At 35.5% G+C, this 12,896-nt stretch overlaps 1 protein-coding gene across 1 annotated transcript in view; it reads left to right on the forward strand.

The window, feature by feature from the left end:
• The window catches only part of LOC128785727 (sodium channel protein type 5 subunit alpha-like), a 32,640-nt gene that overhangs the window by 993 nt on the left and 18,751 nt on the right, over positions 1-12,896 (forward strand). The window contains exons 2-10 of the mRNA XM_053938521.1: positions 703-821; positions 1,333-1,422; positions 2,486-2,614; positions 4,674-4,765; positions 5,607-5,849; positions 6,414-6,477; positions 7,094-7,238; positions 8,453-8,647; positions 9,739-9,930. Coding sequence (XP_053794496.1) covers positions 703-821; positions 1,333-1,422; positions 2,486-2,614; positions 4,674-4,765; positions 5,607-5,849; positions 6,414-6,477; positions 7,094-7,238; positions 8,453-8,647; positions 9,739-9,930 — 1,269 coding nt within the window. The remainder of the gene's footprint in view (positions 1-702; positions 822-1,332; positions 1,423-2,485; positions 2,615-4,673; positions 4,766-5,606; positions 5,850-6,413; positions 6,478-7,093; positions 7,239-8,452; positions 8,648-9,738; positions 9,931-12,896) is intronic.

Genomic DNA, 12,896 nt, shown 5'->3' on the forward strand with positions numbered 1-12,896 from the left:
TTAATGTATGCCAACAAGGTATTGGAGTGTAATCATTTTATCAGAGGACATGCTTTAGACTTTGATCTTCCAGATACTTTTTTCTCAAAGCCATCAAAGTGATTCTACTGATGAAGAGGAACTAAGGTTGATTGAGTGGAAGAAATTTATATTAAAGTTAGGAAACTGTGTTTTTCATTCAAGAGATTTCAGTTTTACTATATGGCAAAAGTGCTGAGCTGCATGGACCTTAAGGTAGCTTAGAGGGAATTTACCGTGTTATGTGACAATATGGATATATTTCAAAATTTAAAAATTTGCTTTGACTGTCCAGGATTTTGGCAGTACTACACAATCTGCATCTTGTAAATAATCTCTTGTAGCCTGTAACACTAAGAGTAAGGTATTAAGACCATTGTTACAGTCCCAGAGTAGTAATTTAATTACTTTGACCAAATGAGTATGATTACTTGCTCTTCATATTCATTCCCATTATGGCTTCTTCCTTTCAGGCAATAATGAACTTAAATAGAGCTGCTCTTTTTCCTTCAAAATGTGTATAATCAGGTCACAGCTCCAAATAAGAATAAAGGAAAGCTGTACTCCTAACTGCAGTTAGATATAGCTCTAGATGCATACTTGAAAAACTGAACATGTATTTTTGCAGACATTTTAAATTCATTCAAATGTTTCATGTACAATGAATATTTTTTTTTTTAATAGACTTTTATGGTGTTAAATAAAAGGAGGACTATTTTCCGGTTTACTGCCACACCTGCCTTGTTTATATTTGGTCCTTTTAATCCTGTCAGAAAAAAGGCAATTAAAATTCTCATCCATTCATATCCTTTCATTGGTTTCCCTGATGTGAATCTTAAAATAGTCTGTGCCATTTTCTGTCATTCTCTTCCTCCGTTTCTGCTTTTTCTGCTTTATTTGGAGTTATTAATTAGTGGATATAGGTCTTTTTAGGTTAACATGTCTGAACATGTCAAACATGTTATGTCCCACTAGTGTCCTAACTTCCAAAACCGTCTCCACGTGCAGATAATTCATTTTCACATTTAAAACATGAATTTCAGCCAGCTGAGAAGGTTTCATCTTGATAGGGGATTCTTGGGATGGTCCTTTGCAAGGGTAGGAGCTGGATTTTGGTGATCCTTGTGGGTCCCTTCTAACTCAGGATAATTTGTGATTCTAAGTTTCCTTGGAAAACCCATGAAAAGTTCTGAGCATATTCAAATGAAAAGTTATTATTTGAATGCTTGCGTGGTTTTTGTGTGTGGAAATCAGCAACTTGCATGAGCTTTGTTTTGTATAATATAGAGGTTTTTTCCTTGACTTACTATTCACAGTTTTTCTTGGCATTATTACATGTACTGTGTTACTCAATTGTATGGCTATGACTATCCCTCACCTTCTTGGAGAAGCCTACTGGACTGAGTAAGTACCTCAGTGGCCATGTTCTTACTATTTTTCCAAGGATACTGACATGCAGGACTGAAAATTTTCAATAATGCGATGGTCTAATTCTGGGGCTTGAAAATTCTCAGCTAGACAGACCCCTGAGGAAGGCTGAGGATTGTTATGATATCACCCAGTCTTTTGTGAAGATTCAGTGCCTTTTCTTAGAGGCTCTCACCATATGCCCTTTTTTCTGTCTTGCCTAATTTTGCCATCTGGTGTAACGTAGGAGGTTGGCCCATTTTTCTTTTTGAGGATTAAATCTTTCAGAGACTGTGCAGCAAGATTTTAACTTAATATCTCTCATTCTACAGCAATAACCTGAATGTCTGTTGTAGCTGCCTCATGCAAAAGCTATAAATGAATAAATCTTCATTCTGTGCTTTCCTCTGTTTCCTCTCCTAAGTCAGTTGTTCCCACTAGGAAGCCATTTATTTGTAATGTCTTGCTTCCTTTGGTACTTGTGCACTGTATCCAGTGTAACTTGAGTTCATATTCCAGAATTAAATCTGGAAAATATGCCTGGAGCCTCAGAAGGTCTATAATTTTAATTCCTTTTTTTTGGGGGGTAAGCATAGTGATAACTTAATTTTCTGTAGGATTTCTTTCAGTTATAGTGTATTTTTCAGAATAAATATATAAAATGTGCAAATTTTACAGGCTGAAATAAATCTTTGTTGTTATTGTTCTGCCAGAATGGTGAGGCTTTGAAATTTTCCAGCCTGCTTTAGAACATAAACACAGTTTTGAAAATGTTTTCCTAAGGAAATGTGAGCTGTCTTTCATCCAGAAATAGCATCATATGCTTATGTGAATGTTTGTGTTTGTAGATTTATATGGAAAATTTACTAAAATTCAGGAAGACATCTTGTCCCCACGATGCTTCTGAAAGTGATGCAACCTGTCCCATTTTGCTTCACATTTTCTACCTTTATCTCCATGCAGGAACTAAATCAGAGAAAAGATAGAAATGTGCCTGAATGTGTATGAATCTCAGTTATATTTTTATTTCTGTAACTTTAATATACAATTTCCTCCTCAGACATGTTTTCACTGTTGTATATACTACTGAAATATTGATTAAAGTAGTAGCGAGAGGATTTGTTTGGAATGAATTTACTTTTCTTCGAGATCCATGGAACTGCTTGGATTTTTCTATTATTATTGTAATGTAAGTCAAACTCAGTTTTTCTTTTACACTTAGGGGACAAAACCACAGAGAAAATAACGTTTGGTGTTGCTGAAATTCCTTACAGTTGTTGGCATCCTCCCTGCTAAACTGTGCTTGAATCACATTTTGCATGTCTGCACTGAGAAAAACAGACTTTAAAGTAAGACCTAAATTAAAAGCTCATCATAAAACTGCATGATTGTTCTCAATTTAGTCTATATTTGAATTTTGTCAGGGGGTAATTGCATTAACAGCCCAAACCAAGCCTGCCTCTTTATGGTGTCTTAGCAGTACTCTGATGAAACTCATTTGAGAAGGGTCCAAAATGGGTCACAAGGTGTTGAATGACTTGGTGGTAAATAACTGATGAAATCCCAGTGCCAAAGGGTGCTCAAGGAAGAACGCACCTTGCTTTACATACAAATTCCTGGGCTCTGGAATAGCCTCCACTTGTTGGGAAGATGATGTTGGAGTTTAAACAGACAGTTTTGTAAAAGCACCACTCCAGTATTCAGTCACAGTCAGAGAGGGAGGTAGAAAATGAAGACATTGTGAGTAAGAAGCAAAGAAGCAGAGCGCACATTATTTCTCTGTGTAGCCTGTATTTTAATTCAGGACTTTGTGTAGTTTTGCTCCTCACATGTCAAAAGATGTCAGAATTAAAAAAGATCCAGTGAATATATATATCTGTAACTCCACATACCAAAAAAACTAAATAGAGTAAAATTTGCATGAAAAGACAATTGCAGTGCAAGAACACAGCTGAAATGTACAGCACAGAGACAAAAAGAGAATAAATAATATTTTTCTTCCTACAATGAGAGCTAAAGGCACCAAATGAAGTTGTCAGGTGGCAGAATAAAAAAGAAGGGAGTAGTTTGTAACATTACATGTAGGTTTTTCCTCATTTGTAAATAATAGATTATATGTACACAGGTGTCATCACACACATCTATGTGTATGTGAACAATTACTCTTAAGGGCAATAATGAACTGCTAAGGAGCTCAAATATTGTTGATCTGCAGCATCTATCACTAGGTAGTTACTGATAGTTGCAACTATCACAAGACAGTGCAAGAGCTGCATGAAAAATTTAAGTTATGGTCCTTTTTCCCTACCTGCATCCCTAATTAATTAGTGTTCAACTTTACAATATAATAACTCCACCTGGTTTTTTCCATGTCTTACAGTACAACAAAAAAAAAAACCTATTTAGAAATTACCTCAACTGCTAACTCAAGTGTAATTATTGCTTAGGGTACTTGATAATTATTCAATCTTACAGACTAGGCAAAGCCAATGTGCTCTGATCTGCTGCTGACAAAGTCATGCTTTGAGGGGGAGGTTGCCTTTTCAACCATTGTTGTCTCAGATTTTATTATTGAGACTTTACTTTTTAAGGAATTCTGTTACCAGTTACACCCTTGTCATGAGATGAGTCACAATTCATGTCCTTTCTGACATGAAAGAAGTCTTAGAAAATTTGGGGTAACCTGTTAAAGTCTCTTTAGACTATGCAATGCTTTAAAATACTGATTTGATGAAATTTTCTAATTGTTCAAATGTTAAAATTGAAACAAGTTGCAATACTCAAATTCTCACTGACTGTTAAAGGTTAGAAAGACCTATGTGGTACAGAATAAGCACATTATAAATCTCCTGCTGCTCAAATTCCTTCTCCTGAAGTGTGTATTTTGTTTTGAGATAGCTGCAACATGTACTTTCATGAGAGAAGTCCCAGTGTAAGAGTGTGGTTATGACGTTGGCAGCTTTATATTTATTTGACATTTTGATGGGTAAACTCTTCCAAAGTTAAAGCATCCAAATCCACACTAAGTAGGAACTTACTGTATTTCTTTTCAGAGGCACTGCTCCAAAGCCCCTTTACTTTATATCCATGCCTAGAAATGGACTTAGATTCCTAATTTTAGGTGTGTATCTTAGGACATATTTGACCTGTTTATTTTCTGCAGTGTATTCATTACTGCCTGCTCCATAGGCAAATGCTTTGAGAAGCTCTATCTTTGTCATTCAGTTGAGTGTGGGTTAATTTTACAGGTACCTTACTGCATTTCATAGTGTTGGCAATGTTTCAATTCTCCGAACTTTCAGAGTACTGAGGACTTTAAAAGCTATTTCAGTAATACCAGGTAAGGAACAGCACATCTTACTGATTTTCTCTCTGCTTCACCAGAATGCAAATTCTAATTCCACTCCTGTTGTTGTCTTCCAGTTCTCTGGTCACTTTTTGTGACCCCAAGGTGTGACTGTTTTGCACCCACAGCAGCACCCTAACACAACTTTTTAAATCATCTTTCCTTCAAATGGTTTTGACAAAGGCAAATTTATATTCTGCATTTTTTTTTTATCCCTTCACTGATGTACATTTTTATTTAGCCCAGTGCCTTTGTCTCTTTAATTTGTCTTCCTGGAGCAGCCCACTGTATGTAATATATTTTCCTAACATAATAGATCTGAACCACCATGTTTCTGGTTCCATGTTCTATCTCATTAGCTAAACCTTGTCTGGTTTATTTCCCAGAGTGCTGATTTCACAATTTGAGAGACTTTCATTTGTTTCCTTACTGACCACAGCCACTGTCTAGATTGTGTGTAATACTTTCAACAGTATGTTGCATATGCCATCCAGATATTCAATATTTTTGTAAGTTGTGTCCTTAATTAGGGTACCAAAGAATGGTTTCAGAGTCCAACTGCAAAAATACACCTGAAAATCTATAAATTACTATATATCTCATGGTCATAATTATATTAACTATATCATTTCCATGTAATTGCAAATATATTTTGATTTTTTGATGAAATTATAGCATTAATGAAGCATTGAAGGTGTTTAATTTTAGTGTAAAAGCCACACATCAATACTTTTCCTTTGTCTTTAACAAATTTGCAGCTGTCGTGTCTTGTCACATAGGAACATCACTGCATTCCTTTTCTCACTTTCTATGTTATTGGATCTTATTTTCCTAGGTCTGAAAGTCATTGTAAATTCACTTGTTGAGTCTGTTAAGAAGCTCTTGGATGTGCTGATCCTGACTGTATTTTGCTTGAGTGTATTTGCACTGATAGGCCTCCAGCTTTTTATGGGCAATTTAAAATCCAAATGTGTCCTCAACGTAACTCAGTACAATGACTCATTATGTAAGGATCCCAAGATATATGTACCAAATGATAAAGGTAAATGTTTTTATTTTCTCCCTTTACATAATCCGTGTATCTTTCTAGGTATGTATTGATTTTTCACAGGGATATTAATATATAGTTGCATGTATTTCTTCCAAGAAGGTTTGTCCTTCCATATGCACAAGTAGTAGTGTGAAGTCTCTGGGACAACTGACTATCAGATCAGTGAATCTTGGATTTGGAGAAAGATCAACAGTCTGTGGGATAGAAGGGACTGAGTTTTCTATAAGCATTTTCTTCTTTATCTGTTCATTGCACAGGGATATTAATTTTAGGGGTATGGCACAGAGAATTATTTTTTCCATCACTTACTCAGTATTTAATGGATTTTGTCTACTTTTCACAGAGATTCTTATTTTTATCAAAGATCAAATAAAACCTTACATTGTTAGTTGTGCAGCAAATTGTTACTATTTATTTTAAATTGCCAGAGAGAGATCTGCTGAGACTCACTCCTGTTGGGAAAGGATCTTTCACAGAGGTTTGATCCATCTGAGTGTTTATGAAGTGCAGTAATGTTTGGTTTACTGTCAGAAAGCTGTAGAAACTGAAAACTTCTCATTTTATGATTCTTTGATATTTATTTGTCATTAGATTTCTGCTACAGATTGAAAGACTCTTCTGAAATATTGCTTTGTGGGTACAGTGCAGATCCCAAGTAAGTGAACAAAGCAGTTTCAGTACTTAATTTTTTTCCTCCAGATGAACTATGGTTTTATTTTTGGTCTAAAAGAATGGTGATGATTTTTCAGGAGGAGGAAATTGATCAGTGGGTGTGTTATTAAATTAAAAACCACATATTTCACACCAGAAAAGGAATGAAGGACAAGAATGCAGCCAATTTTAAATGTACTTTGTTGCTAACCACTGGGAGTACAGTGGTAAGGTAGAATGATATAAATGAGAAGGGAAACAGATCACTAAAGACTTTTTAGATGTTAATAAATTCTCCTCTCTTTATCTTGGTGAATTATTTAAAAATGAAGATATTTCCTTTTTTCCCCACTCTCTGTATTTGTTTGGACATATCCTACATCAATGAGAGTTTTTGCCTAGTCCCAAACTAAGGTTTCTGTCTAGTTTTCTTTACTAGACAAATGGTTTTCTGGGATGGTCAGATATGAATCAGCCCTTCTGGCAGGAATATTTTGAGGAATAATGAAACCTCTTTTAAGACAAAATGAACAAATCTTTTTTTGTCACTGTGTATTGGATGCTTTCAGATTCAATTGAATCTCCACATAAGTATTGTTTAACATTTCCTTTGTGGTTAGAAAGGAGTGTCCAGAAAACTACACCTGTGAGAAGATTGGGAGCAATCCTGACTTTGGTTATACAAGTTTTGACCATTTTGGCTGGGCCTTCCTCTCTGTGTTCCGTCTGATGACCCAGGACTACTGGGAGCGTCTCTACAGACAAGTGGGTACTGTTTTTACCTGCTGGAATGACTTTAGATGTGCAAGTCAGAGCTTTATGTCCACTAGAAAAGTCTGTATTGGTTTTAACATTACTGACACCAGTTTTCTTCTAAAATCAATGTAAAAGTTAAAGAAGTAGAGTCAAGAGACTGAGCTGTAACACCTTCTGCAAGTGGTATTGGGTGGGAGCAGCCCGGCTGTGAATGCTCATAGTTTTGTTGGAGAACACACTGGGGTCAGTGGTTAAGAGCTAAAATAAGAGTTAAATATTTGTATGTAACCACCCAAGGACTGGGATATGGAGCAGATCCAGCCAGGGAGCTCCCTGCTGCTGCAGGGAATGTGAGGATTTGTCGTATTTGCTGTTTGTCTTTTAAGTCCTGACTACTAAACAAACCTTTGGGTTCAACACACACACTTTCATTTTTGACAACATGGTACTAAAAAAATTGAAGACTTTATGTTTTGATTCTGAGAATTGAATGTAACTTCTCAATTCTGTGATTTTTTTGAAAAAAATGATGTAAAAATACCTGTAGAGAACTTCCTGGATCCCTTATGTCTATACAGTGCCTTTGCCAGACAGGAACAATACTCTCTGCCTTGTTCTGTACCTTTCATATTGCTCCATTTTCAATCTTTTTTCCATCAGCCTTTATTAACTAGGACTTTTTAAAATGGATGCAACGTCTTTTGCCATTTGAAGGTCATGCTACTTTTAGTTTTTAATGTCTCAGAGCTTAATTTTGAACCATCTCCTCTACTACCATTTAAAAAAAATATAAGAATAAGATGATCAGTCTAAATGCTGCCTCTGATTCTGTAATTAAAACATCTTTCATGATTGTGTAGATAATCCTAGCTTTCATCTTTATTACTGAGTTTCATTCATTTCTTCCACAGTCACCTGTTTATGTCTTTGCAGATGAGGTTGTTTCTCAAAGCTTAAATGCTGATGATCATTTGCCTGCTTTGCTGGAAGATATTTGATTTAATTTTAAGAATGGGAAATGTCAATTCTTTTCTGCAATATGTGACATTTTTATCTATAACTAAGACCAGAAGCAGATCCTACAGTTGTTCATTCAAAACACTGCAGTACATTAACCTTTTGTATTGCATAGGGAAATAAACTGTTTATAAAGTTTTTTTTATATTGTTTTGTAAATGTTAGTTTGTTAAGATTTTATTACCACCTTTACCTTTTCCTCATAGACCATCCGTACATCTGGAGTGTCCTGCATCTTTTTTTTTATGGCAGTCATTTTCTTCTGCTCATTTTATCTCTTCAATCTGATCTTGGCTGTGGTAACTATGGCATATGAAGAGGAAAACAGAGCTACCCGTGCTGAAACAGAGGCAAAGGAAAAACTGCTTCAGAATGCCAGACAAATCATAGAGAAGGAGCAGGTTTGTAAATTATCATATATAATCTGTAGTTCCTTTTGTTTTCTCCTGTTTGTGAATTAGGGAAATAATTCACAAATTATTTGAATTATTTTGAATTCATGTTTTGAATTAAATATGGGCTTCTTACAATACTTTCTGACACTTCATTTCTCTTTATGTCTTTACAAATGCATATATGCATGTATATATATGTTTAAATACATAAACATTCCTGTGATACAAAAAACCATCATGACTCCAAGTTAAAGCTTACTAAGTTTTAGGATTTGCAGACCTGACATTGTACAGGAATGGCTTTCTGGCCAGAAAGTAACTTTCATGGTATTGCATGAGTGCTGCACTCCATAGTTTGCCCTATTCTTGTTCAGTATCATTATTGCTGTGCCCAAAAATTCCTTTCTCTGGGTATTACTGCAGGAAGGAAGCATAAGTGGATACATTTTATCTTCTACCTTAAATAAAATATATCTCTGGTTTACTGCTAGCAGTCAGAAAAGTCAGACTTGTAAGAAGACAAAGAAATATTCTCTAGCAACTATCAAATTTCACCATTAAAGTGTTAAGCATCACCATTTTACCAAGTTCCTCCTCTACAGTTGTTGAGAGATCTGTTATGTTTCTGTGCCTGGCATTCATTCCACCTTGCCAAGCTTTGCTTAGGCTTTTCTTCCTTCTGTTTTTCTTTTTTCTTCTTTCTATTTTTCTTTCAACAGGATTAGGTTCTAGGAAAATTTGACATTTTAGCATTTAGTTTGAGCCCTTAGTCTTCTGCTGTCTTGGACTCAAGGTCCTTTTCAAATCAAGAAAAGGAAAGTGAAAGGATAAGCCATAATACTTTGTAAATCAGATATAAAATACAATATTTAAAGTGACAAGGGCAGACTTTAATTAGAGTAGCTCACAGGTAACCCTGCTTGGTCTTTCAGAATTGTGAATAGCATTTTGTATTCCTGTCTTTTGGTGGAAATTTAACATTTGAAACCTACGAATTGTCAGTGCAAATAATTCAGATAGCATAATAATTACAGGTATATGATCCTAGTCCATTCTTCTTGAATTAACAGACAGATGTTTTGCTTTCCCCGTTACAGATGTTGGCTGTGGAAGAAAGCAGTAAGGCCTTGCATGCTGAGCCTGAAATGTCAGTTGCTGACTTGAAAAATTCAGAAGGAAAAGAGAGTAATAAAGAAACACCTACTTCAAGGCAAAACTTAATTTCAGATGGCCAGGAAAATGAGGAGCAAATATTTCGTTCGCAGCCTGATCGCTGCCACAAGAAGCTTGTAAGTATTTGAAATAGAAAATGCATTCATTAGATTTGCATATGATATGACGATTCAAGGATGAGATTTTGGGACCAGGGGGAGCCAGCATTACTTGCACCTGAAGGGGAAGTTGGAAGTGGCTGTCACTGGTACACTTGTGGCACATCATAGACCTGTGCTCTGAGAGCTGTGGTAAGATCTGTCAACATCTCTGTTTGTACTGCAGAAATAAATGTACACAATTCTTAAGTTTTTAGAGTTTCCCTAAAGACCTAACTATTTCTTTACATTTTATTTTTTTAATTATTATTCTTTTCTACAGACAGCTCATTCTCTGACCTAAATATTTAGGATAGAGTTTAGTTCAGTAGGAAGATTTCTGATCTTAGGGGTGTGATTCACTTGCTGACTTGAAGATTTCTGATCTTAGGGGTGTGATTCACTTGCTGACTTTAAGCATCTGGTGCCAGTTTAGATGCTCTTGCATGTGGTGGATGTTCTAGATACCTTTGATATCTGTGGCACATCTTCCAGCACTTCTCTCATAAACCCTGCAGCATCTCAAATGTTGCTAAATTCCTACATTTAGGCAACTAGATTGTGTCCAGGGTTTGAATTTTTGGGGCGTTTAAGCTTTTTACATGTGTTTTAGGTTCTAAACTCCCAGAGTGAAGTGGAGATTTAATTTTTCAGGTCACAAATTGATACCTAGTGACATTAGAGCTTTTCTAGTGTCTTACTTGGCTTTCACCTCCTCTATGGAAGGGCACAGATCCCATGTCTGCTACTGTGGATGTTTCAACTACCAAATGTCTCAACAGACCATCTCAAATGGCTTCAGAAACATTTATTTATGTGAATTAAACTTATCAGAAACATATGTATCCCATTTACTGGGATTTTAAGTGCATTGCACACATGGATAAATTAAAGATGGATATCTAAAACATTAGGCTGAATCTTACATCTATTGTTCCACATCTTTACAGCAGTGATTTTTGGCTCCTCTGCTGACCACTCATTTTTAAGTCCATTAAGAAACTTCTATTAAGACTCATTATTCTTTCTTTGCTTAATTTTTGAGATGTTTTTCCGCAGTACCTTTGCCACTGACAAAATACTGCATCTTCTAGAAGACCATCCCAACTTTAATCTTTCTCTGGCTCTTTGTCAACATCTTCATTTAGGTATTTTAATCTTGAGCTGAATCTTTCAAAATAATTCTCAGGCAATTATTCATATCCCTTAATTATTTTCAACAATATCTAAAAAAGAAAGCTTCTAATGCCCTTATGCTGGTTTCATCCTCCAAGAGATTCTCTTTTGCTTCTGAGAGAACATCAGAATTGTTCCACACATCTCACTGAAAATGAAAATTTTCCCATAGCAGAGCTAAGAGAAATAATGCTCCAACTTCCATCTGTTTGAAAAGTATCCTTGAGGGGCAGTCTTTCTCAGACATATAATCCTAGCTAAAATTGATTAAATTCTCATTCTGACAGTCATCATAGTCAGAATTTCTAAATTCCATAATCCTAGCTATAATAAATTCTGTATTTGAGCTGAAGGAATCCAAATCACTCACTTGGCAGCCACCTGTCATCTACTTGAGTAAAGCATTTGCTTCTTGTAGTGTCATTAATGTTTCCCCTGCTGTGTTAAGAATATCATTCAATTTTGTGACCTAGTTTGGTTCTGCTGCACTTAAAGGAAGTGCTGTACCACAGCCCATGGTAGTGTTTTATTGTAGCTATTAAAAAAAAAAGTATTTTCATAATAGGTGTCATATCTTCTGTATAAAAATCATTTTTATGGCTGATTATTCCTATTTAACTTCATTCTTGTAAGTCTGTGACTGTGTTGCAAGAGATGTATGAGACACGAGATGAATTTGGATTATTTGCTAGACCTTACTTCTGCAAGGCTACAAAGTCTGCACAGGAGGATGCCAAATGTATTCTGGATTTTTATATCTCAAAAATAACATCTTCAGACCTTTCCAAGGTCTTTTCCCCTCTCTCTGTCCAGGGAATGACAAAGTTCTGGAGATATCTAGGAGAACCTAAAGCATGATCCAAGCAGTGTGAGCTGCTCTAATGCAGATTTTTACCTTTAGTCAAATAAGAATAATCTGCAACAAATGTGGCAGTTTATTTATTTTGTGACAACTACTGGTCATACAAGCTCTGCTGCAACTGAGGACTCCTCAAACAATGTCCTCTCTACTTTCATCATAAAAAGAGGCTAAAGGTGCTAAGTCAAAGAAAAGAGCATTTTGGGTTGAAGATTTTTGTAGGACAGAACGAGTTTATAAACATTATTTCTCTAGTGCACATCCCTATTTTAATCCCGGTTTGTCAAAGGACTTCTCCTGCCCAGTCATTTCCTTCAGCTAAAGATCAGCAGTAGTAACCAGTTCAGTGTGGGTACATGTCCTTGTCCTTTCCAAAAACACAGCTCTGAAGGTTCCTTAACAGCTGTGAATTTCAACAAGAAGACTGAGCACTTTAGTCAGGCTGGCACACAAATTATTCTGGGTTTCTGTTTTCTGAGACATCAAATCTTAGAGAAAGGAATGAAGGGTGACTTGCACTGGCCATGATTAAAAAAGTCTTTGGAGCCTTTTGGATTCATAAAAAACAAACAAACAAACAAACAAACAAAAAAAACCCACAAAAAAAAAAAAAACAGAGGGGAAAATGAGCATTTTAGCACTGTACTATAAATTCATTTTATAGGTCTGTTCTCTGACAGCTCTATCAGCTAAGTTTTGCTTAGATTTTCATGAAAATATCAATGACAATGAGAAGTAATTATTATTAAACCTTTAAGGCCAAGGATATCAGTTTCATTCCCTGAATAACAGTTTTACAAAATATGTTAATAAAATTCATAATAGCATAAGAGTTTGAGGTAACATTATGATATATTTTTTATTCATTTATCCTTCTCAAAAAAAGGAAATTATGCAAATCCAGTTGTGC

Source organism: Vidua chalybeata, chromosome 1 (genome assembly GCF_026979565.1).
Source record: "Vidua chalybeata isolate OUT-0048 chromosome 1, bVidCha1 merged haplotype, whole genome shotgun sequence".
NCBI lineage: Eukaryota > Metazoa > Chordata > Aves > Passeriformes > Viduidae > Vidua > Vidua chalybeata.